The sequence below is a fragment of the Drosophila albomicans genome, chromosome 3 (assembly GCF_009650485.2).
Source record: "Drosophila albomicans strain 15112-1751.03 chromosome 3, ASM965048v2, whole genome shotgun sequence".
In the NCBI taxonomy this organism is placed as follows: domain Eukaryota; kingdom Metazoa; phylum Arthropoda; class Insecta; order Diptera; family Drosophilidae; genus Drosophila; species Drosophila albomicans.
Genome location: NC_047629.2, coordinates 45,057,121 through 45,081,889, shown reverse-complemented (window position 1 = coordinate 45,081,889; position 24,769 = coordinate 45,057,121). Strand labels below are relative to the sequence as shown.

Genomic DNA, 24,769 nt, shown 5'->3' with positions numbered 1-24,769 from the left:
GACACAAGTCAAGGCTTGCTTGGCAATCCAATTGATGAGTTGGTCATTTTATCACCTCGAACCATAAAGTTTAACGGTTGCTGGTTGCTGGTTGGTGGGTGGTTGGTTCGTTGCTCTTGCTTGCAATTCCCTTCAACTTGCACTCTTTGTGTTCTTCGATTTTGCTTGTCGATTTCTGCTGTGCTCGCAATTTCCTGCACGAATTTTCATTAACCAAAAAATTGTTAAGTACAAAGCACAGCACAAAATGCACCACGGAACTGGGTCGTCATCGGGTGTGATCCACTTTCCGAAAGCTTTAAAAGCGCGTCCAGTGCCGATCAACAATTCAGTTGCCGGTGGAACGCGCCGAAGATATTCTCGTGGTCTCGTGGAATCGTAATCGTCGTGATATTCGTTGTGTTGTGTTTTGAATTGGATAATATTGGATTACCAAGCAGCAGTTAATGCTGATTCTTTTTATTTTGTGTATTTTTTATTTTTTTTTTGAGTGCTTGTTAATGTGCAGTTGATTCGGTTCTATTGTAATCTGATGCTCCTTTTTGGACTTTATAAAAATTGTATAATTAATTAAACAAGTGAAAGTGCAAAAATCTCGTTTATTAACCGTGTAAAGTGATGAAACAAAACGGAAATTAAATACAACATGAAGCTAAACATAGATGGTGGGTTAAGTTATCAGTCAGTAAGAATTTATTAGTTACTTAAATGTTAGAACATATTTGAATATTAACTAAAAAGACTTGTGAGATTAAATTAAAGAAAATGTGAAAATGTGAACAATTTCATGTGCCACATAATCGACTTGAATTTGGCTTCAGTTTTTTTTTTGCTCAACTTGGCAATTTTAATGGCATCAGCAATTCAATAAATTGCGAAAGAACTGGCAAAAAAAAAAATAAGCGAAAAAAATGAAATCAAGTTATTTTTTTTATAAAAAAAAAACTGTTTAACTATGTTAAGTTAAAAACTTGTAAACATAAAATAATGCAGAGCCAAGCAGAAAACAGCTTTGAACCTCCTACAAGAAGTAAAGTTTAAGCAAGTAACAAGTCGAAGCTTGAATACTCTTCTTTCTCCACTTGATTAACGCATTGATCCTTGACCTTGACATTCCCCAGAGTTGGAGGCAACGCGTCTGCTGCGTCATCCTCGCCGCTGTCGTCTGCCCTGCGCCCGCATCCTGATCATCTCCACGCTGGTGCTGGTGGCGCTCTTCATCTCATTGATCTACCATGGAATAGTGGTGGAGAGAATGGGTGAGTTCGTCTTAGATATCTTCACATTCCTTACTATAGTTTCTTTCCGTATTTTCTAGATCGCCTGCGTCAAATAACGATGCTGAATGAAAAACACGCTGAGAAACTGCAACCCATCGAGGAAGAAGCCTTCATAATACGTCCACAATCGCAACCCTTTCACATTCCGCTAAAGAAAGCCGATCTCGCTGGTGCAACCAAGAGCGAGGAGCAATCGCTGCGCCTCAAGCATCTGCGTTTCAAGTTTCGACTAAAGCATAAGCTGCGACCACGTCGCAGTCTCCGTTCCTTGGACATGATTGATCCGCTCCAGCTGGAGGCCAACATGCAGCACATTTACACAAGGTTACGGAATAAGCGTGCCAAGGCTGCATTGAGTCAGTTGGAGAAAGATTATATGCGCTGCAAGAAACAGACGCAAGAGGATTGCATGAGCGCCTTTATGCGCATGTATCAAATGGCCAACGAGATCAACGAGAAGCTTGGGAAGATGCGAGAAATGATCAAAGGACACATTGATTCGGGCAGCGACGAACAGCAAGAGTTTGAGCCTTTTGTGCCGGCAAAGAAAACACGCACCACAGACGCTCTAATTCCCGAGGCAACAACTCCAATTGCCAATGACAGCACAACGAGTGGCATTACTACTGTAGAAACCACATTAAAACCGTTGCGTGTGAAGATAAAACCAGCCCAAATCAGTTGGATTATCGACGGACACGGGCACGATGAACAAGATGCATATGCGGAGAATACCCCACGAGTCTTGGCCACCACTGAGCACATTAATCTCACAACTCTGGAGCTCACAACTGTGGCGAGCACAACTGTAGAGCAGAGCACCACCTCGAGCGACGACAGCAACAAGTCAACCATCAGCATTTTGGGAGAGACCAGCTCAACGAGCAGTGACAACATCCACTCTACTGTGTCCACTGTGAGCAGCATTGGCCAGACCACCGAACAACCCGATCAGGATCACTTTTTTGATAACGTTACCTGGATTTTGGATCACTTTGATAAGCCCAAAGAGATTGTGCTAACCACGGAGAGTGCGAAACACCAAGATGCTACAACAGAAGCTGCTGATATTTCGACTTTTTATGAAGATGAGCAACAAGCTGCCAGCAGTCCAGCTGCTGTGGCAATTGAGATCGAGTTGCTGCCCACGACGAAGCCCACAATGTTGACAACAGCTGCGGTGGAAGCGGTGACAAGTACAACAGCTGCACAGCAAGCAGAGCAAGCAACTACGCTCAGTTCTACGTTGACTGCCTCTACCACACTTGCTACAACAACAACTCCGCTGATTACCTCAACTTCAACTGCCTCTTCACTCGATGTGGCCACAACGACCATTGCTATTGAAGCAGCCAATCATACTCTTCATCCCATCAAGCAAAAACCACTGAAATATAGCTGGATTATTGATGGCGCCGACGATAGCAGCGAACTCAACGAAACCAGCACAACACCACCACAAACAACAACTCAATTGCCACACGCTGAAACTACAACGGAGACTGCTCGTGCTGAGTCGCATCCGCTGGATAATCCCAGCAGCATTGAGAACATGCTCGACAGTTTTGAGCGTCATGAGGCAGAAAAGCCGCTGATCAAAGTGATCAACGAGACTTCAACTGCAGCACCCAAGAGTACGACACCAAACGACGATGATGAGCAGCCAATCAACGTGCTGCATCTCAATGAAACCAGTAACTCGACGAACGTCTACGACCGCTCTCACTGGCTGCAGCAGTTTAAGGAGCAGGCAGCCGCCGCAGAGGACGAGCTGATTGACACCTTTGGCAGCGAACTGGATGCCAAGAGTCTGGAGCAACTGGGCCCCAAGTTGAATCCCATTAACGGGAAGGCAACGAGTGGTAAGTCATTGTCAAACTTACCTCAATCAATATTATTAATGTTTATTCCCTTCCAGCTGGCGATGCACAGCTCATTACAATGTGTGCGCACATGGCGCGCAGGATGCGACAGAAGGCGGCGCTTGGCGAAACAGAGACTTTCACAGCCTCGCCTAGCGTGCAGTTTACCAGTCGCGGTCCAGGTGGATTTCCTGTGTCGGGTGAGACGATGAAAGCCTCGGCACAGTTCATGTTCAATCCCAACTTTGGCATGCCCAGCATACCAGTTTGTTTCTACATGACGCCCGCCAATTTCCGCATGCCCATGTGGTCGCCAACGCCCTCGTTTATGGGCATGCAGGGAGGACACTTTGGTGGCTCCTCGAATGCCGCCGGCGGCATCTTCTTTGTGCCCCAGCAGCAATTCGGACCAACTGGCAACTTCTTTGGCGGTAGCGCTGGCACAGCGGGCGGAGCACAGAATCAGTTGCCCAACATCTTCTCGAAGAATGCCTCGCCCCAAAAGCAGGGGAATGGACAGCAGCAGGTCTACTGCACCTACATGCAGAATCAACAGGCTCAACAGAGCCAAGCGCAGAGCACGCCCATTCAAAGCAATCTCTCACCCAGCAGCCAGTCGGGCTTCTCCAATGCCAACTTCAAGATGCGTCATGCTAATCAAACTGGAGCTGGCCCACATCAGAGTCAGATTGTCTACGCCTCTTATGTGGGCGTGCCGCAGCAATCACAGGAGTTGCGCAGTTGCCCGGAGGCAGATCAGGTTGCCTGCTATGCGAATAAGGAATGTATTGCTGCCACGAATTGGTGCAACAATGTTGTGGACTGCTCGGATGGCAGTGATGAGTCTGCGTGCACTTGTGCTGATCGTTTGGATGAGGATCGACTCTGTGATGGCTACGAGGATTGTCCCATGGGCGAGGATGAACTGGGCTGCTTTGGCTGCGAAGCCCTGGCGCATTCGTGTTATGAGAACGCGGAGGATTATGCGCGACACAATCGCTCGACGCTTTCGATGTGCTACAGTCGTCTGGAGCGCTGTGATGGCTTTCAGAACTGTTTCAATGGGCGCGATGAGCTGCATTGCAATATGCTGGTCACCGATGTCACCCATCACATGGTGAGCAGCGCTTTTGTTAGCTCTACTTCCCTACTAACATTTTATCTTCCTGCTGTTAGTCTCATGCTGCATCCGCTTCGGAGGGTTATCTGTATCGCAATTATCGCGGTGATTGGTATCCAGTGTGCAACAATGGCGACAAGTGGGCAACAGCGGCCTGCGAGCAGGAGAAACACATGCAATCAGCTGTCGATCTTAGTTTCAGACAGCTAACGTTGCCAGGTCCATTCATTGAGCCTTCGTTGCATTCTGGCATGCATCTGTCACAGGGCTGCCATGGACGCAACGATCACGATACGCTGGTGGATCATGTGGCCTATGTCAAGTGTCCGCCACCGCAGTGTGGACTGCCCAGCAAACAGCCAGCGAAGCCGATCAAACGCTCGAGAAGAACAGTCTTTGAAGATGACGATGAAGCAGACACTGACACAGATAAAGGTCGCATTGTGGGTGGAAGCTATGCAAGTCCAATGCAGTGGCCCTTCGTCGTGGCCATTTATCGCGATGGCAAGTTCCATTGCGGCGGAACCATCTACACGGAGCGTTGGGTAAACTAACAGATCTTTGAATTAACTGAATTTATTTAATAATATCAACTTTCTTGCAGATCATCAGCGCTGCGCATTGCGTTATCAACTTTGTGAAGTATCATTATGAGGTGCGCGCTGGTCTCTTGCGGCGTACAAGCTACTCGCCGGCTACACAAATCCAACCCGTCTCCCATGTGGTAGTGCATCAGCTCTACGAGCGCAGAAGCATGCGCAACGATCTCTCGCTGTTACGAGTTGCAACTCCACTGCAGTTCAATCGCTGGGTCAAGCCCATTTGTCTGCCGGATGTGGGACGCACCACATTTGGCGATGACTGGATTTGGGGACCCGAGGAACACACACTCTGCACAACTGTGGGTTGGGGCGCCATACGCGAAAAGGGACCAAGCAGTGAGTATTATCATCTACCCATTTTCAATACTCTTTTTAACTCCATTTCTTTCCTTTAGGTGATCCCCTGCGTCAAGTGATTTTGCCCATACGCAAACGCTGTCCGGATCCAGAGGATCAGGCCTCGGAGGATGTTTGTGCCGGTGATCCAGATGGTGGTCGCGATGCCTGTCAAGGCGATTCAGGTGGCCCGCTTTTCTGCCGCAGCGTCAACAATACAGATGAATGGTATTTGGCTGGTGTTGTTAGTCATGGCAATGGCTGTGCACGACCCAAGGAGTTTGGCGTCTATACGCGTGTTGCGCTCTATTTGGATTGGCTGGAGTTGGCGGTGACACCGCGACTGCTGCCTGCTAAACAACCAGTGCAACTGTGTCCAGGATTCACGTGTGTTTGGGGCGGCAAGCGTTGCATACCCCAGAGACAACGTTGCGACCGTCGAGTGGATTGTTTGGGTGGCGAGGATGAGGTCGGTTGTGCCTATAACTTTATTCCCGACATGGTGGGCAGTAGCAAGCAGAATATTAGTGCCACCACGGAGAGTGATTATTATCCGTTGGCAAAGCAGCAAGCGACTGACATGCAATCACAACAGCCGCTGAATAAACAGCGACAGGATGTGTCTATTGAAGCTCAGGATTTAATGGCAGAGATTGAAAATTCGCCACAGAATGAAACAACAGCGACAGCAACGCCACCTGAAAGTGTCATTACCACAACAATTACGGAGCAAAATCCAATATTAAGTGAAGAGGAGACAAGTACGCAATTTAAGATGACAACAACGACAACTTTGCATACAACGCCGCCGTCCGACGAGGCAATCACATTAACAAGCACATCAACAGCAACCACAACAACATCGAACTCAGCAACAACTCCGACAACAACAGAAGCAGCAGCAACTGTATCAACTCTGGCACCAACTAGGTCAACAACTTGGCCAACTTCAACAGAGGATTTCATGAGACTCACCGACTTAATTACTCAATTTCTGGAGGAGTCTACGACAACGGCAGCCATTGCCGAGGATGTGACAACCCCATCGCTGCCTGTCGTCACAACTGATGCGCCTAATTTGTCCACAACAACTGCAAAAGAGGCCACAACAGATTTAGCAACAGCAAGCACGGAGTTGGAGACGAGATCTATTGCAAGTGTCAGTTCTACTGACGGAGATACAACGCCAGTTGAAACAGAGGCAACAACTGAAGACATAACTGAAGATTCCACTACGACGCAATCTAAGACAACAATCAAAGAGTTCACTACGACAAAGGAGTTGACTACCACACAGGCAACGAAAGAGTTAACTACGACACAGTTAACTACTCAATCTACAACGACAGCAACTAAAGCGCCAACGACAACAGCTTCATCCATCATCCATTCATCTACCACCTCAACGACAACCATAAAGCCTAACAAAGTCATTCCAAAGACGCACCTGCCGAATAAGTTTGTTTGTCAAAGGTAAGCTAAAAGCAGACACCCTTGACAGCAATTAATTTTATATCTTTCTCAGAATGCCTCAAATTGTGGATCTGCAACATCGCTGTGATCGCAAAGTCGACTGTGAAGATGGTACCGATGAACTCGACTGCACCTGTCGTGACTATTTGAAGGGCAGCCTCAGTGTGCTCGTCTGCGACGGCAAAGCAGACTGTGAGGATTTAAGCGATGAGCAGAATTGTGGTAAGCAAACCACAAAAATTTCACTGCAACACTTTTTCAACTAAACTTATATTCAACCACAGGCAGTCGTCAGGATAATGAGTTCCATTGTGCGCTCTCCAAGAGCTGTCTGCCGCTGGCCAAGCGTTGTGACAATGTAGTGGACTGCACGTTCAAAGAGGATGAAAAGGACTGCTGTACGTATGCTTACAAACCGAACTCTGTACTCTTAATCAATGTCTCATATTGATTTGCAGTTGCTTTGACCAATGGCCACGACGTGCACTACGATGCCCATCAGCAGCCCAAGTTCAGCAACGTTGGCATCTTCTCAAAGAATGCGCATGGCCTCTGGCGTGTTGTCTGTGCCCACGAGACGGGCTTCCATCAGCATCAAGCCGAAACAGCGGACTCTGTGTGCGCTCTCTTGGGTTTCCATGGCGCTCATTACTTTAACAGCACGGAGTTTGTCAGCCAGAGGGAGATGCACCCCATTACGCCGGAACTGTCGAAGAAATCGCAACTTCGCTCTGAACTGCGCACTCACTTGAATGATAATTTGCACTTTTCCAGTGCAGAATTGCAGCGAGTGCTGCCCAGGCAGGATAAGGATGCAATTCACTCGGAAAAATGCCTGGGCATTTATGTGGAGTGTAATGCTCGCTCCAATACAACGAAGCCCATTAAAACATTCAGTGCTGGGCAGGCGGTGAAGCAACAACCAACAGAAAATGTGCCAGCATTGCTGCCTACCATTGAAACTCACAACAAACCCAATGTTCACTTTAAGCCCCAACTGCCAGCACAGATGGTCAACAAGAAGGATGAGATCATGGATCGTTTGGATATTTTGATCAAGAGCAAAAAGAACAAGACGTTGCTAGTGCAAGATCAATTGCATGAAGCTATCGAGGAGCTCCATTGGCCTTGGTTAGCAGACGTCTATGCAAATGGCGAATTGTGGTGTCTTGGCGTGCTGTTGGACAAACACTGGCTGCTGGTGCACGACAGTTGTCTCTCAGGCATTAGGTAAGCACTAGAATTGGTAAATACGGTACGTTGTAATATGCTTTATTGATTGTAGCTTTGACACGCACTACATTAGCGTCTTGTTGGGTGGCGGCAAGACTCGACGCTCTTTGCACCGCAGTAGTCATGAGCAGATTCGTCGTGTAGATTGCTTTGAGGCTGTGCCCAAGTCCAATGTGTTGCTGTATCATTTAGAGCAGCCTGCTAGATTCACGCATCACGTGTTGCCCAGCTTTTTGCCAGACACGTAAGTAACTAGAAACTCCCTTTGACTGGCGTTCTAAAAACATTTTCTTTATTCAGCTCAAATCAGCAGGATGATGTAATCGAAGAATGCATCAGCGTGCTGCACGACGATCTTTCAGGACGCATTAAAACTGTGGCCATCTCCAAATCAAACAACGAGACAGACTGCAGTTCTTGTTATCAACTGCAGGAACAGCGTCCATCTGGCAATTTAATGCGTTTGCTTAATCTTAGCGCCGAGGATATGGCTTCCATATCAGATGAAGTTGATCTTGTGAGCGGTGTGGCTGCTAGAGAGATGCCTTCGCTTACCAAATTCACCAGCTGCACGCAGTTTGGCCACAAGAATAACAGCGACACTGAAATTCAACCCACCGATCAGGGTGTACTTGTCTGTCGTCATGCTGACACGGGATGGTTCCCCTCAGCGCTCTTTAGCTATAACAATACGAATTGTTACAGCTTCAAATCACCTTTTGGCATTAGAACACTTGAGCAGTCGTACAAAATTCTGCAGGATATTATGGGTATACAATTTGCTGTGCTTTAAATTACTTTTAATTACTAAGTTATGATTTCTTTCAGATCAACCGCACTGCAGCAATGTGCAGTCATTACCACCTTGTGCCACACATCGTTGTCCTCTGGGTGCTTGTTTACCACAGTCTGCATTATGCGATGGGCGCAGTGATTGCCACGATAACAGTGACGAGGAGGAGTCAAAATGTCGAGAGCTGAAACAGCGCTGTGGTCTGGGTGAACTGAAATGCCGCTCCAGTAACAAGTGTGTGCCAAAGAGCAAGTTCTGTGACCATGTGCCAGACTGCGAGGATATGACGGATGAGCCCACCATTTGCAGCTGCTTTACCTATCTACAGTGAGCTACCATTTATATACAATTTTCTTACCGATCTAATAAGTTGTTCCTTTCAGAGCCACGGATCCATCAAAGATTTGCGATGGCAAGCGCAACTGCTGGGACAAAAGCGATGAGAGTTCGGCGCTCTGCGACTGCACCCCAGATCATTTTCCATGCAGCTCGTAAGTGCACTACAAGAATAGCCAGTGTCGTCGCTATAACTCGTATCATTTACAGTTCTCCCGGAGATTGCATTCCGCGTGATTTTGTGTGCGACAAGCAACCCGATTGTCCCAATGGCGAAGATGAACGCTATTGTTTTGGCATTGAGCATCCGCTTCAGGATCAGCCAATGGATTACTTTTCGGGACACAATCAGGCAGTGTCACAGTATGGTCAGGTCATTGAGCAATCCTATGGCATTTGGCACACCAAATGCTTCCCCAAGAGCACGCCGCCCAGCAACGCCGAAGTGCGTGGCATATGCGAAAAGCTCGGCTACAATCCGCATCGTCAGCCCAGCTATAGACTCATAGACGATGCTGCCAACGAAGCTGTGCATACTTATGAGTGGGCCGATAGGCGAGGACGCAGCTTCAGCAATGACACCTTGGTGGGCAAGTATCGGGCCTCTACGAAGGCGCAGATCGTCAGCAAATTCTCGCCACTGCAGCTTAATGAGCGACTCACGCTCTTCCTCAAACCCAGTCGACCCATTGCGGAGCTGGTCAGATGGAACTCGACGGACTCGAGTCGCTGCTTCAGGCTGGAGATTCGCTGTGCCTGAAAGGTATTCGAACTTTTCTAATTTTCCTAATTGTTGTTTTTTTCTTTTTGTACGTTTTAGTAGCAAAATAAAAAACAAGATTCCATTTTTATAATTAAATATTAACCTTTTTATTTTTTATTATTTATATTTATTTTTTATCAGTTTCTAGTTGTTGCGTAATTTTTGTTTTTGTTAATTTTGTTTAGAATCGTTTTGTTAATTTGTTAAGCCGGTTTTTTTTTTTGGAATTTACGTTTAATAAACAAATTTCTTGTTTTATAAATGTAAAAAATCGCATGTTATATCATTTCGGTTTACTTATTAAATCGTTTTCTTTAGTCAAAATTCAAACAATTAATACTTAAAGCACTAATAATAATTGTTTTTTGTTTTGTTGTTATATTTGGTTTTAGTATAAATTCGTTAAAAAGATTTAAGATTGGTTGGTTTTGAAAAAAAGGTACTTGAGAATTATGAATGTATATATATCTTAAGAGCAGTTAAACACCATTTCATATGGGGATTAGTCCAGTATAGCGGTGCATTCATTACAAGTTAGTTTAACAATAGTTTTAGGGTTTAATTATAAATATTTAACGAGCATAGGGTTATAATTATCCAAAAACTTTTAAAGAAGGCTGGGTAGAAAGTGTTTCTAAATGGAATATGCTTGCAGAAAGCATTGAATATTATGTAAACGTGACAATTTCTTGTTTGTTAACTTTTATCGAATTACTAAAGCATGACTACAAAAAAAAAGTTCTGCAAACATATTGAATCTTCGGCAAACCGATGATAGCTAATTTAGTTGTTCTAAAATATTTTGTTTATAAGTCTTTGGCGTTGATTACAACAATAAATACGAATGTATGTATGTATATATAAGTATGTATAATTAATATAATTTGGTAGGTAGGTATAAACATAAATGATTAATGATTATAGGGAACTTTAGTTAAATACTTTGTAAGTTATTTAGTTAAGTTTTGTTGATTTTGAAGTAGAGTAGTTTTCTTGTTTCTCGTACAAAAACAATGTTTACTTTTTAATTTCAAATTGAATCACAAATTTTTTCAAAATGTTTCTTTTTTAGAGTGTATGATAAATGCTTAGAACTAGTTTTAGTGTTTTGTTATTTAGATGTTTTTGTTTTGTTCTTTGGTTATACATACATAAGTGTATTTAAAATGTGCAATTTGTTTAAAAGCTATGCTAGAGTGTGTGCGACTTTTAAGCATCATAGTGATTGATTTGTTGCTAGGGCTTTTGGTTTTATCGTACATAGAGTTGATAGTTGAGATAGATCGATAGATCAGTATAGATAGTTAGATAGAGGCATAAAGTTTTCAAACACAACCACTTTTTGCGATTCTAATTCCAGTGAAGGTTTAATCAAAGCGTTAAACAGTTAAACAGTGTCCTGGCTTATACTAAACTATAATTAAGCTAAACCTTTTTCATCTTGTTGCCTTCTTGCAAAACAATTTGTAATCTTACATATCTTTTACGTTGTCATGAAACACAGCAGTTTATTATATTTACACATCCAACTACCAAATTAGTTACTGTTACTAATGTTATGGCATCATTTTAAATGCTGTTTGTTTTTTGTTTAGGAATTTCGTAAACTTTACTAACTACATTTATGTATGTTTGTATGTACTGTATGAGTGTGTGTGTTAATTGTTGGTTAAAATTCTTAATGGAATAGTTGGTGCGTTTTTATTTACAATTTGTTATTTGTATCTAGTTAGTTAATATGTATATATATTTTGTATATGTTATGCTAAGTAAGTATATTAAAGCTTAGGAAGTTAGTAGATTTTCTCTGCATGATTTCACGTTTCGTCTCAATTAAGTATAGAGGTGGTTAAGTAAATGACAATCTAGTGTCACTTTAATTATTTTTGTTTGCTTTTGTTTTGCAATACTCTTAAAATTTTCAGCGTTATTCAACAATATATAATTTGCTTACAGCCTAAAAATATGCAGTACTTTTTTGGCAAATTGTGTTATCAACTTCAGCCCAAAAGTATGCTACAAATCTAGCTGTACATGACCGGAATTTTGATGCCTTACCTTAGGAGGTAAGCCGGAAATTCGAATGCCCATTTCAAACCAATAAAAGTAAAATTGGTAAGTACACAAAAAATTTTAAGAGTTTTCATTACAACACAAAGAAGATACTGAGTATGATTTTTAGAATGAATCCGAATCGATGCGATAGGTAAAAAAAATAATTATACATCCAATATCATCAATAAATAATTCATATATTTCACTAGAACTTTGCACGTAACACACAAAATGAGTTTTTGAGCTTTTACAAACAAATATTTTTGACTAAATAAATAACTAAATAATAATGATAATAATAAAATAATAATTAAGCAAATACCCGTGTCGGCAATCCAAGTGCGTCGTCAATTGTTGATTGTGCCGATTAGGAATACATATTAAACATAAAATAGTATATAACTAAACATTCGGTTAAACAAAAAAGGATTGCAGTACCATAAAGTAAACGCACACACAGTTATTGGCAAAACATATTTAGATTCATTTATCGACATGACTATCAATACAAACTATGAAAAAGTTGACTACAATTTTGATCACTGTACTTTTTTGTGCGATAAACATAGGCTCAGCGAAAAGTTAATGGTTGCATTCACTGATTGACTGACTGATTGATTGGTTGATTGATAGGGCGAGCGAGAGCGCGAGTGTTTAAATGTAGATTTGAGTTTCATTTTCCATATAATAGGCGGCTATATGCTTACATCATTTCTCTTGTTCTACCCTTTACGTGTAGTCGCATAACTGTCTGCTACGCGCGGTCTAGAAGAAAGGGGATCTTAAGTACTTTTCACTTGGCTCTTCACCGACGACGAGTTGCTCTCATCGGTGGGTGGTGTGTCCAATTGGGTGCGCACCAAATGGGCCGGCAGTTCCATGTTGATAGGATCATTGAGGCGTCTCAGATTGTACTCCAATTCTGCAGTTCGGCGCTTCAGACGATTATAGTTCTCCACATCGAACTGCTGCTTTTTGGCATTCCGATAAATGCTCAGAGTGTACTCACGATTATACACATTCTCCATGATGTATTCCTAAAAAAGTTGCACAAATATAAGTGAATATTCTAGGGAAGATTCGATGGTGATTACTCACGCGCTTGGTTACACAATAGTAGGCATACATGGCCATTGTGGTGCCATAGGTGACGAAATAGGTCACAGGTTCCATAATATCCCAAGAGTATTCCCACCAAGTCAGACGCGCCAAAATGCCAAATTGGACAGACATCAGACCCAGACCCATCCAAGTCATCATGTTTGTGCGACGCTCAGCCCGCTTGGCAAGCTCCATTTTTTTCTATCAAATAAGAAGAGAAACATTAGCATAGAGTTGTCTTTTATTTTATTGCTAACTCACCTCCTCAAGTGGCTCTAGTTCATAGCGTAGACTCTCCAGTTCCTTGGCCAATTGATTGCTCTTTTCCAGCTGATATTCACCCACATTGAAAGCCTCGTAGAGCTGTTGTTTGATTGTTTAAAGTGATCAAATATTTGTCAATTGATTGTAATTGATTGCCACACTTACTTGTCCTATGATCTTGCGCACATCGCTCATTTTATCAACCGTCTCCATGGTGATCTTCTCACGTTGCGGTGGCTGTACGTCAAGTGTCCGATTGTTGATTTGTATGCTGTTGATTGATCAATTGATTGATGAGTGCTGTGTTGTTTGATGGGTTCTTTAGTTAGCTTACCTAAACTCATCATCCAGCAGTCTCTCAATGGTGCAGGAGGAGGCAATACGCACGCCATGTTTGTTGATGATGGCAGCCCGATCGATACCGCGATCCTCCTCTCTTAGCATGGCCAAAAGATGGCCCACGGTGTGGGAGATGGGCTTGAGGGCAAACTGGCATAGCTCATTTCGACTGGGCAGGCGAATTGTCAATTGGGGCATGCCATTCACATACTCCAGTAAAACATCATCTGCGAGGAGGCAAGAAAGAAGAATTATTATAAGAGATAAATATCGCTAACCTAGCCCAACAGTTTTTATGATTATTTACAACTGTGCCACATTGCGTTGCAGTATTTCTTTATACTAAATACGAGTTTATTATTTATAATTGCCCCGCAAAAGAGCAGCAGCAGTAGCAGCTACTCAAGGTTGTTGAATGCAGTTAGCTGTTCGCATTGCTTGCTCAGCCATAACGCCAGGGCGTCGATAGAAGGCAGTACAAGACTAGAGAGGGGAGAAGAGAAGAGCAGCTGAGACGCCCTCTCTCTCAAGCTCTAACTAACGCTTGTTCAGTGCATGCGGCAAAGATTGGAACTTGCAACAAATGTGCGGATGACACACAAATGACAGGCTGAACAATTCAATTAGCTGCTGCTCAGCTCAGCAATTCAAGTTGAATTTTACGCACAAACACCGTACACATAAAAAAGAAAAACAAATTTATAAAACAGTTTTTTCTTTTCTTTGGTTTTTTCGTGCTGCAAAGTTTTCACTTTGTCGCATGTGTGGGGAGGCATCTCAAGTAGCACAGCATGGAAAAAAACAATGCTTACACTCGCAAGTTGCATACACTCCACCATATAGTAAATACACAACAACAATACACACATTTCGATGTACATGCAACACGCCAAGTGACCAACGAAGCAAGTAACCAAACACCCGACAACACCCCCTTCTCCCACCCCATAAGTAAGCTTTGCCAGCTTCTAATGAAGATTTGCCTCGACTTAATCGCATTTACTGGGTCTCAGTCGCATCTCAAGTTGCCTATTGATGACTGTTGTTGTTGCTGTTGTTGCAGCCGTTGCTGTTGTTTTGCGGCGCCACTGAAATGTGGGTAACCAGTCGTGTTGTTGCTGCAGTTGTTGTTGCTGTTGTTGTTGTTGGTTGGCTAACTGCTAACTGAAGTCTATAGCTGTTGTTGTGATTATTATTTTCATGCACTTTGATTTTTTGGGATTTTAAACACAATTTTATATGTACACTCGTATGTTTTATGTTTTCTTTTTCTTCTACTACTCTACTCCACTCTACTTTGCTCTCGTTGTTGCCGTCGCTGTTTGCGGCTTCTTCTCCTTTTATTATTGATAGTTTGAGACTTTTTTGTGTTAATTTTTACTCAGTTAACTTTCTGATTTTCGCGCTTGCAGACGTGTGTGTCTCGGTCTTGTTGGTCTTCTTCCACCAGAGGTTCTTCTCCTCTGCATTCGATTCGACTGCCCAAAAAGTGTGTGTTGCTATCGTGCGTTTGTGTTATTTTGTGCCTGCTGCTTGCTGTACGTGGCAAGCAGCTATAAAAACCGAAAATGCTATAAAGTGATATAAGAAACCTTAACTTAACTTGACTTAACTTAACTCAACTTAACTAACTAAATAAAGCTCAGTAAACGATAGTAAAATAACCGGTCAAAGAAGAGTTCTATGAACTTTTGCGTTTTGCCGCGTCAAACTGTGTTTATACGCCGCATGCCACATGCCAAATGCCACTTGCCACATTGAGACAATTTTATGTGGCACTCACACACACACACACACATACACAAACAAGTGACTGATAAGATTGTTCTTAAAGACCCAAATAAGTTTCATTTTGCACAAAACTGTGGGCGATGGCCAAAGGCAAAACAATTCGTCTGTTGATAAGCAAAAACCACAGGATACATGACACACACACACACACACACACACACACACAAAGAGAGACACAGGCAGGATATACAACATATGCTGTGTCACTGATTTAGTTGTGGAGTATAATACTATATGTATGCATGTGTGTATAGCATGTTATATAGGTAGTTAGTAAAACCGCAGACAACAAACGTGCAAACATTGATTAAATTCCTGTTACTGAATACGAGCAGCCGCTCGCTTCGTGTTTTCTCTTTCTATTTTCCTGCTGTGCTGAATATTCCCTGCCAACTTTGCTCTCTCATCAAAACTTAATAGTCAGTTTCCGCACACTAAAGCATGAGGTTGAGGTTAACAAGTGTCACACACACACACACACACACACACACACACACAGAAATAAAATTGCATAGGTGTGTGTGTGTGTGTGTGTGTCTCGTCCTCAAAATGAGGTCAACGTGTTGCAAATGTTAGTGTGGCAGCAAAGCGGAAATGCAAGCGGCAATCAGCCTACAAATTTATAACAGTCAACCAAATGCTGCGACTCCGCGCCGGATTGTGTGTGTGTGTGTGTAGACAGAGTGTATGTGCGGGGGGTGGTGTGCTTGCAATTAACGCTTATTTAAATTTACTACGCCGTGTTCAAAGAGCAGGGCAAGGACAAATAAGCCGCCGCCGGCAAGTTTTGCATGCGATTTCGCTAGGTCAGCTGGCACTCTGAATGTCCTGCATTCACTTTGTTAATTGAATTGCCAACTGGCATTCATTTGCTTTGCACTTAGTGCTTAATTACGACCGATTAGTCGTAGGCCTAGCAAATTGAGTTGATGGAGATATACATTATTGAAATGGAAACTACTCAATGGAATACTTGAGTTTAAGACTGAGTTATTTATAAATAACATATTTTATTTAAAGTAAAAATAGGTGCCTCAACTTATTCTAGAAATAAAATAAATAATAATGAAAGAGAGGTTCTTTAATATAGTTTTAAAAAAATACTATTTACAGAACACAACTCAGTATTTTTGACATATTAAAAGAAAAGAAACTCCTAGACTTGTTCTGCAAATAAAAATAATAATAATAGAGGCTCTTCAGAATAGTAAAAAAAAAACTATAGAATACAACTCAGTATTTATGACATTAAAAAAGTATCAATTCATAAACTCATTCTTCACATAAAATTAATTTAACGGCGCCAACTAAATTGAAATAGAGATTCTACATTATAGTATAAAAATATGCTATCTATTGAGCACAACTCTGTATTCTTGTATTATTAAAAAAGTGTGAACTCCAAGGCTTTTTCTTCGAATAAAATTAATATTATAAAATCCTTTAATTAGTAATAGAGATTCTTCAGCATAGTATAAAAATTACGATTTATAGAATATAACCATGTATGATTCTTAAAGTTAAAATAGTAGGAACCTCTAGATTTCATATAGAAATAAAGTTCATACATGATTTGAGATGAGGGTTCTTCATTAATATAGACAAATTGAAGATTTATTGAACACAACTCTGTATTTTTGTCATAGTAGCGTGGCCTTTTAATTCAAAACACGTCGCTTATTTATTCAAAATAGAGATTCTTTAGTGTTGTTCAAAAAGCACACCTCTTTATTTTTGTTATTATACAAAAAAAAGTAAGATCTCACTAGACATATATGAATACAATAGCGCTCTTTAATTTGAAGTACCGGCTCTGCAATAAAGTATAAAAATATCCTTTATATAGCACACAACATTCAACACAACCCCGGACTTGATCTAGAAAATAAAATTAATATCTTGTCGCCCTTTAAATAATGTTCAAAGTACTTTCCAATTCAGATAATAAAAGGCTTCAATCAAAAAAGTTTACCTCCCATCCCCCACAAGATAGCAAGGACATACATAATATTTGCTTAAATTTACATAATTTAAATGTTTGCCTATTACGTATTCAGGTGCTTATCCGCACAGTTGTGACAGTTTTGTGCGAGGCTGGCAAAGTCCTTTTCAAGTTATACTACGTCTGCGTTTAGATCTATCGCGGACAATCAAAATGCTGGCACAAAATTTCGTAGCATACTTTGCGGCAGTTGCCTTATTTCAATATCGCATTGCGCATACGCCCCGTAAAAAGTATTGCATGATTTCACGAGTCTGCAGCAGTATTTGAGCGTGTCTCTGACTAATGCTCCCCCTCTCTCTCTTATCTATCCTCCTCATCGCCCACCTAAAAAGTTGTTTGAGTTGTGGCGCACATGCGAAAATTGTCCTTTGCTGCATTATTAAAAATGCCTCGTGCTGCACAATTTGGCTGAGATTTCATTTTTAACTCTGCATGTTAAACGAATGTGCGTGTGTATGTCCGTGTGTGTGTGTGTGTGTGTTGGTGTCGGTGTCTGTGTCTGCGTGCGGCTATTCGGCATTTAAATTTAATTAAAAAAACTGCAGCCGCAAGACCAAAAGAAAATAAATTATAAAAACAACAAAATAACAACAGCAAAAAAAATAAAAACTGCATGCATAATCAATTTAAACACACAATTTTCATTAAGAGCTAAGCAAGAAAAATTAAAGCAGAAAAACGAGAGCAAAACGAGTGAAGAAAAAGTTGCCGCAGCATACAAAGTAAAGCAAAAAAAAAAATAAAACGCGTTTACATACAGTCTATTAGCGGGTAAGTTGGTTCAGTACTGTTGGCGAAATGTTGTACTAGTAAAAGGAAAAGGTAATGGTAAAGGCAGCTGCATGGGGCCACGATACGAGAACAAACACGACAAACTCGGCAAAAGCAAAATGCGGCAGCGGCAGCGGCTTTTGTGTGCGACGAGTCGACGGCTTCGACTCTCATTCCTTTGTTGTGTGTTTGCGCGCCATCAATGTGAGGGTTGCTCCTTGTGTTGTACCTGACCAACCGTCTACCGTCTATACACATACTCGCTGAACCTACCATTTGTCGACTCGTTGCCAGTGTCAGTTGCTGCCTCCGCATCACTGGCAACACAATTTACGAGCTGCTGCTGTTGCGTTGTTTCCTCCCCGGGGCAAGTCGGCGACAAATTGGAGCTTGTTGTTGTGCTTGTTGTTGTAACTGGTGTTGCTGCCGTCGTCGTTGTTGCTGTTGTTGTTGTCTCTAAGCGTTCAATTAGAGTTTGCTTTCTGCCCGTTGCGCTAAGTCCGCGGGCACGCAGACGCGCCCTCAAATCGCTGAGATTGAGGCGCTTCAAATCCTCATCGTCGCCTGGCAACGTAGCAAAAAAAAAATATCATACGAAAAAAAAAGAAAAATAGGCGTGCCAGAAAATAAGTGAAAAGAAATTAAAATTTTCCATCAAAGGTGTTAGGCAAGGCGTGGCGCACAAAAAAACAAAAAAAAAGCAACACAAACATAAAGAACCGACAGCTGAAAAGTGCAGAAGCAGCAACGGCTGCTACTTCGTCAGCTTTTCCTTTTGCATAATGAATCAAAAAACAAACAGCACACCAAAAGAAGAGCATATATATAAAAAGGGAAGAAAAGCGCAGTTAAAATTGATGGCACGTGCAGTTAACGCCACGCAAAATGCACATAAAAAAACATAAACAAAGTCAACAAAATGTGTTAAAAAAAAGCAAAAAGAAAAAATAACACCAAATGGCCTCCCAAATGTTGATGAAGACACGCGCTCGTTGCACACTGTCAAAGCACAGAACCAAAAACGGGCCTGGTGACATCTTTTATTTTTTTTATCAAAACCCGGAAATGACACGCACAGCTGAAACACATTAATGCAGGGAATGTGATGAAATGTGGGTGAAATTTCGAGTGTGCCATGGGCGAGCCAACTTAATGAAGAGCAGACGAATGGGCGAGATAAGTGGGGGGAGGTGTTTCAGCCAGTTGACAGCTTTTGTCAGCCAGAGAATCGCGAACTGGGAGCTGCGAGTTTCCCAGACGCTTGTCTGATTGTGCGATTTAAACATTTCTTTTGTGTCGAAAATGATAAGAACACGTATTGAAAGGATGAATTGTTTAGACAGTTGTAAAATTATTTATCTATGTTAGGTTCTGTATTTTAATGTACGTGCAGTTGATGTGCGCGATGTTAAAGAGAATTTGAGAAAACCCTTTTTAAATGTAAATTATTTTAGAATCCACTTTAAACGCATCCCTTGCCAGTTTAAAATTAGTTTGTGGCTTCTTTTGTGTGCAGCACTTTCATTCAATAATAATGAAATATGTTATAAACCGCAGATTGATAGTAAAATTAGTTGTTAAATAAACCACTTTCTATATGTTTAACGAATTACGCAAACCATTAACTTTAAATTATAAATGTTTGAATGAACATGTATTTGGTTTCATTAAATTCAATCTCCAAAGAAATTCCATACTTCGAATATTCATTTAGTTCCAATGGGAATCAACAGCAGCTGTTGTTAATGCTCTTTTTCCTTCCTCTTTCGTTAAATCAAAGCCTTTTTATTGAATTTAGTTTTATTCGACCATAAAAGCCAAGTCATTTGAGCCATTTATCCTCTTATATGCATTTACCCTGCTCGAATTGCCTTTCGCTAGCTAAGGTTTAACCTTTCTGACCAACGCTTTGGGCCAAACCTCTTATAACCTGTAAAATTATACGAGTGTCCTTCGTTATGCCCGGATACATTTTGAAGAGCTCTCGAAATGCTTTTAATTTAAGAGTAAAAATAACTAAACAACAACAACAACAATATCTCAAACTTTTATAGATCAAAAATATGAAAAAGAAAACAAATCACGACAGAGCAACAACAACAACAAAAACAAGAGCAGGAAAAAACCAATGTGCCTTTAAGCTAATCAAATATTTATGAAATTGCAGGCAGCTTTTATAAGCCTTGGTAAAAAAAAAACACACTCTTACATATAAATTCAGTTGGCTGTTTGTGTGTTTGTTGCTTCCTCCTCTCAGCCTCGTGTTTGTTGTTGTTTATTTATGTTATGCGTGGCAATAAATTTGCTGCCAGATTTAAACACCGTGGGCATTAAATAAATCGCATTTTATGACGCATTCAAGTTCAGATCACTGAGTAATTCCACAAATCAAACTGAGGCCGCTTCAATGTTGCAACTTAAATTCTGTGCAACAAGATTGAAGCTGGCAGCAGCTGGCCAGCCATTCAGAAAAGTGCATTTAATTAATGAAGAGCTGAGCGCAAAGAGAGAAAGAGAGAGATTGGCTTACAGACCCGCATGCATTTCGTTGTTTTTGTTGTTGCTGCTGGTGCAAACGAGAGACGAATTTTCTTTTATGGGTCTCTGTGCTGGAAAACCGCAACGCGGCGCAACCGCGACCGAGAGCATTGTGTTATCCATTGTGCTTAGGCTTTTAATATTTTAGTTGGCGTTGGCTTTTCATGCTTACCCTGGAATGCGGCGGTACTTTACGCGCTTGTTTGTTGTTGCCCGCTGGCTTTACCTTGGAAGCGCCTTCTCTCTTTCCCCTTCACTCTCCTCTACTTCAACTCTTTTGCGGCTCGTGGTGTTTGCACAAACAGGCCAAAGCAACGCAGCAGTTCACACAATAAACTCAGCTAACAAGTGTAAACAAAGCAAAGAACTTCGCTGCGCACAAAAGTAGGCAACGCTTTTTTCTATGCTGCAACTGCACTTTATATGTATGTGTGTGTGGGCTTTGCACACAATTTAGCAACACATTGCAAAGTTTTTAATATGTGAAGTGCAAATACGAAACATTTGCCAAGCAATTGAAATGCCAATCAAAAATGTCACAAATAGCCAGTTATTAAAATTTGGCTGCACATGGAAAAACACACTACAAATAGAAGCAATAAATATTTCAAACACTATTCAATAGACTAAAGTGTTCGAGTGTGCCATATAAAGCCTGGCAATTGTTTAACTACGCAATAATACTCTTTTCAACTAAAATACATGGCATGAAAAGCTCTGCTTTATCCGTTGTGTGGTAAAAACAGTGAAATTTTTCAGAATTTGTTGGGCAATTCAACTGAAATAAAACCTTTGAAAGCTTATTTCATAAGCTGTAAACATGTTTGTGCAATTCATTGAAAGCAAACAAATAATGCAATTAATTGCACAGCTATCGAGAGCATATCTTAAAGTGTTTCGTGTTATGCTTTTTCATTATTACTTTTTGCTCAATAATAAACTGCAGCACAATTTATCAGAACGCAATCAATATCCCTATCATGAGCATCATCTTCATTATGGCTGTGTAGTCAGTTTTTATGCTCTTCTTTGGCTTTGCGCTGTGCTGCAACAAATTGGTGTAGCGGCATCCCAATAATCGATCTCTGTGGGGCACAGAAGCTGTCTTGGAGTTTTGGCCTTCAGCTGTGCACACAGCGGAAATTGCACAATATGTAATCCCATTTGGGGAAATCTATGTATGTGTGTATACACTGCTGTTTTTAACTGGCCAAGTGAAAAACAAGCCAAAGCTCGCTGTGCTGGCACTCGAGTAAGAAGAAAACCTGTTAAGCACTCTCACCTGAAGATGACAGCAACAACGACAGCGACGACAACGACTATGACGATGACGACACTTTGAACTTTTGAAGGCAGGCAGGCAACGCAATATAAGCTGATGATTGCCTCAAGTGGTAGCAGTGAAGTGGCGCCACATGGATGCTCATTATACGAGGCAAAGAGACACACATACACACACATATTTGGCACTGACAACTCGTGTGTGTATTGCGTGTGTGGCCTCAAGCCAAATTAATTGCTCCAACTTTGAGAGGTTCAAAATGTTTTTGAGTAAAGTTTCAAATTATCTATCACTTTGCAGGCCTGCTGTTCGCCTCCTTCTTCTCTTTTACGCTGAGTCCAGCACATTTTGCACGTCAAAATAGGCTCCGGACAGAGTCACAGCCTCTGCTATGGCGGCACCATGGGCCACGGCTACTTTCGAACGTCACAAACGTCGACTTCGTCCAGGCAACGGGACAAGCGGTAAGTCCACAAGATATCTACTCTCTTTAGCATATGTATATATGATTCCTAGGGTCAAGTTTCTAGTTTCAGCTGATGCTGGCATTAATAAACTATGCATGTGGTGGGAATAACCCTTTTTGTTCTCAGTCCGCTCGACACAGTTGTGGGCCATAAAAGTCAATGACGTATGCAGCAAGTCGAGCTGCTTCCAGTGTCAGGCACTCTCTCATAATAAGCTACAACTGGGCATCAATATTTATGGCAGGGTTGCCACTTATTGGACCAATTTATGTGTTTGACAAATGATTGCCCTTTCTCCTGCTCGCAAGAAAAACAACTAAGAAAGCTACAGTCGAGTGGGCTCGACTGTGAGATACCCACTACTTATTTTGAATAGAAGTAAAGCATCGGGGAATTCATTTTAAAGTATGCCGAATTAATAAACCGCAAAAATACTAAAATATACCGAATCTATTTTTGGTTTATTGACATTAAAAAGAAGCAAAACAGTAATGCATTAATTTTAAAATATATCACATTAATATACCTCAAAAATACTAAAAATATGCCAAAGGGTATATTTGGAATATTGAAATTAAAAAAAAAAAGAAAAATAGTTCGGCATTAATTTTAAAATATAATACTTCAATATACCTCAAAAATACTAAAAATATACCAAGGACTATATTTGGTATATTTATTGCATAAAATCAAAACAATGCGGTATTAATTTTAAAATACACCTCAAAAATACTAAAAATATACCAAGGGCTACATTTGGTATATGGATATTGAATAAAATCAAAACAATGCGGTATTAATTTTAAAATATACCTAAAAATACTAAAAATATACCAAAGGCTATATTTGATATGTGTTGGAGAAGCCTCCTTTTGCCTATTTTGTGCATTGCCTGCAGACACAAACTTATAATACCCCTCTACTTTATGGGTAGCGGGTATAAAAAGGGTTAAAAAGGCGAGAAACACTGTCTTGAAGCTGATTTCATGCCATAAAGTTACACAGTCAATTTACGGGCAATTGAAGCACAGAGAACACACAGCACAGCCGAAAAGAGTTTAAGTGGCAAAGGTTTTATGTCAAAACAGTGAGTGACAAATAAAGCGCTTTAAGCTTTAATTTTCCACACAAATAATTCAATTTCAAAATATGCTGCAAAAATCTCTAGGCCATATTTCAAAGTGAAATAAAAAGTTTATCTAGTTTCTACATTGTTTCACTTTAAAGCCTGTCGCTATTCGCGCAGCAAGTAAACAGCATTTTTTTCACAAGGGCCAAAAACGAGGCCATGAAAAAGACAAATAAAAATGTCGAATAAAGTTTGATGTGCGCAACGAGAGTTTAAAAACGGAAAGTCCGACTTCGGTTTGAATCCTTGCAGTAAAAAAAAAGGTCAAACCAAAACCAAAAAAAAAAAAAAAACTGGGAAACTTTTCGCCTTTCTAGCTTTCTTTAAGGACATTCGCGCGGCCGTAAAATTGAATTTCCCAGAGCCACAGAAGAATGCGACAAAACGCGCAACACTGAAGAAAAGGGCAGACAAATTAAATCCGTTAAGGTTCCCCATTCTTTTCATCTTTTCTCTACACACTTTGCAATTAGCGCCTGTCTCTTCTTGTTTTTGTTTTTCTGCATTTTCTTTCATTTTCTTCGACACGTTTACATCGATTCGATTTGCAAGCCTTAGAAGTGGAGAACATTTTTCCAATTAATAAATGGCCAGCAATTGGGGGCGCCACAAGAGGCGCCTGGCCATGTGTCTGTGAAATATATGTGCTGCTAGAGCAAAGGCAAAAAGAATGGCAATTAAAATGCCAAACAACCAACTAAAGAGAGCAGATGAGCAAGGCGTGGCCGGCAAAAAGCAGCTGCTGCTGCACATATATATGTATTGTCTAGGCCACATATGAATGTCTGGTCGAGCCATTAACAATCTGCCAGTCACCGCGGGGGATCAAATGTCAAGCTGTTGCTGCAACCACAAATGGAATTGCCGTCAGTGTGGCTAACAAAGTGAATGCTTGGCTCAAACTGTCCATCAATCATGACATAACATTGCAGGATCTATGAGATCTATATGGAATCTATGTATATGCTTCATTCACACTTCCAGCAATTGCACTAGAAATTACTAGAAATATTAAGAATATACATAGAACATACAGTTGGACTGTCAAATTTTCGAAATATTTGTAAGTTCTTTTTTTACCTTCTGACAACTTGATATAATTTCTAAACTTTTCAACACATTAAACATTTAAACACACATATAGCATTTATTTTTGGGCAGTAAAAAAAAAATAGTTCACAGCTTTTTTACCCATTTGACAACTTAATCAATCAACAGAAATGGACATT

General features: G+C 41.1%; 3 protein-coding genes across 7 annotated transcripts in view; 2 read left to right on the top strand and 1 right to left on the bottom strand.

Moving 5' to 3' along the window:
- The first annotated feature begins 336 nt into the window (after positions 1–336).
- On the top strand, positions 337–9,876 carry LOC117566931 (serine protease nudel). Its single transcript, XM_034246553.2, has 15 exons — positions 337–665; positions 1,122–1,259; positions 1,319–3,142; positions 3,199–4,259; positions 4,319–4,807; positions 4,867–5,200; positions 5,260–6,673; positions 6,726–6,895; positions 6,958–7,071; positions 7,132–7,903; positions 7,959–8,150; positions 8,207–8,676; positions 8,735–9,026; positions 9,083–9,190; positions 9,246–9,876. Exons 1-15 carry the CDS (start codon positions 647–649, stop codon positions 9,793–9,795), a joined length of 7,947 nt encoding a protein of 2,648 aa, XP_034102444.1. The 5' UTR covers positions 337–646; the 3' UTR covers positions 9,796–9,876.
- Positions 9,877–12,031: 2,155 nt separating this feature from the next.
- LOC117569581 (calcium uniporter protein, mitochondrial) overlaps positions 12,032–24,769 on the bottom strand; it is a 54,271-nt gene continuing 41,533 nt past the window's right edge. For 2 of the 3 annotated variants that reach the window (XM_034250810.2, XM_034250807.2), the window contains 5 exons: positions 13,553–13,784; positions 13,384–13,489; positions 13,216–13,317; positions 12,952–13,155; positions 12,032–12,890 (listed from right to left, as the gene is read on the bottom strand). In XM_034250810.2, the coding sequence (XP_034106701.1) occupies positions 12,636–12,890; positions 12,952–13,155; positions 13,216–13,317; positions 13,384–13,489; positions 13,553–13,755 (870 nt within the window). In that variant the 5' untranslated portion in view covers positions 13,756–13,784 and the 3' untranslated portion in view covers positions 12,032–12,635. Of the gene's footprint in view, positions 12,891–12,951; positions 13,156–13,215; positions 13,318–13,383; positions 13,490–13,552; positions 13,785–18,397; positions 18,689–24,769 lie in introns of all 3 variants that reach the window. The other variant, XM_034250806.2, reaches the window with a different exon arrangement.
- Positions 22,332–24,769, top strand: part of LOC117571063 (protein javelin) — a 29,641-nt gene continuing 27,203 nt past the window's right edge. For all 3 annotated transcript variants that reach the window (XM_052006155.1, XM_034253031.2, XM_052006157.1), the window contains exon 1: positions 22,332–22,408. In XM_052006155.1, coding sequence (XP_051862115.1) covers positions 22,347–22,408 — 62 coding nt within the window. In that variant the 5' untranslated portion in view covers positions 22,332–22,346. The remainder of the gene's footprint in view (positions 22,409–24,769) is intronic.

Excerpts from the sequence above, each read along its gene's own strand:
- LOC117566931 (XM_034246553.2), top strand. Across the intron at positions 4,808-4,866 it reads CCATCTACACGGAGCGTTGG|ATCATCAGCGCTGCGCATTG; the intron begins GTAAACTAACAG and ends ACTTTCTTGCAG. Across the intron at positions 9,027-9,082 it reads AGCTGCTTTACCTATCTACA|AGCCACGGATCCATCAAAGA; the intron begins GTGAGCTACCAT and ends TGTTCCTTTCAG.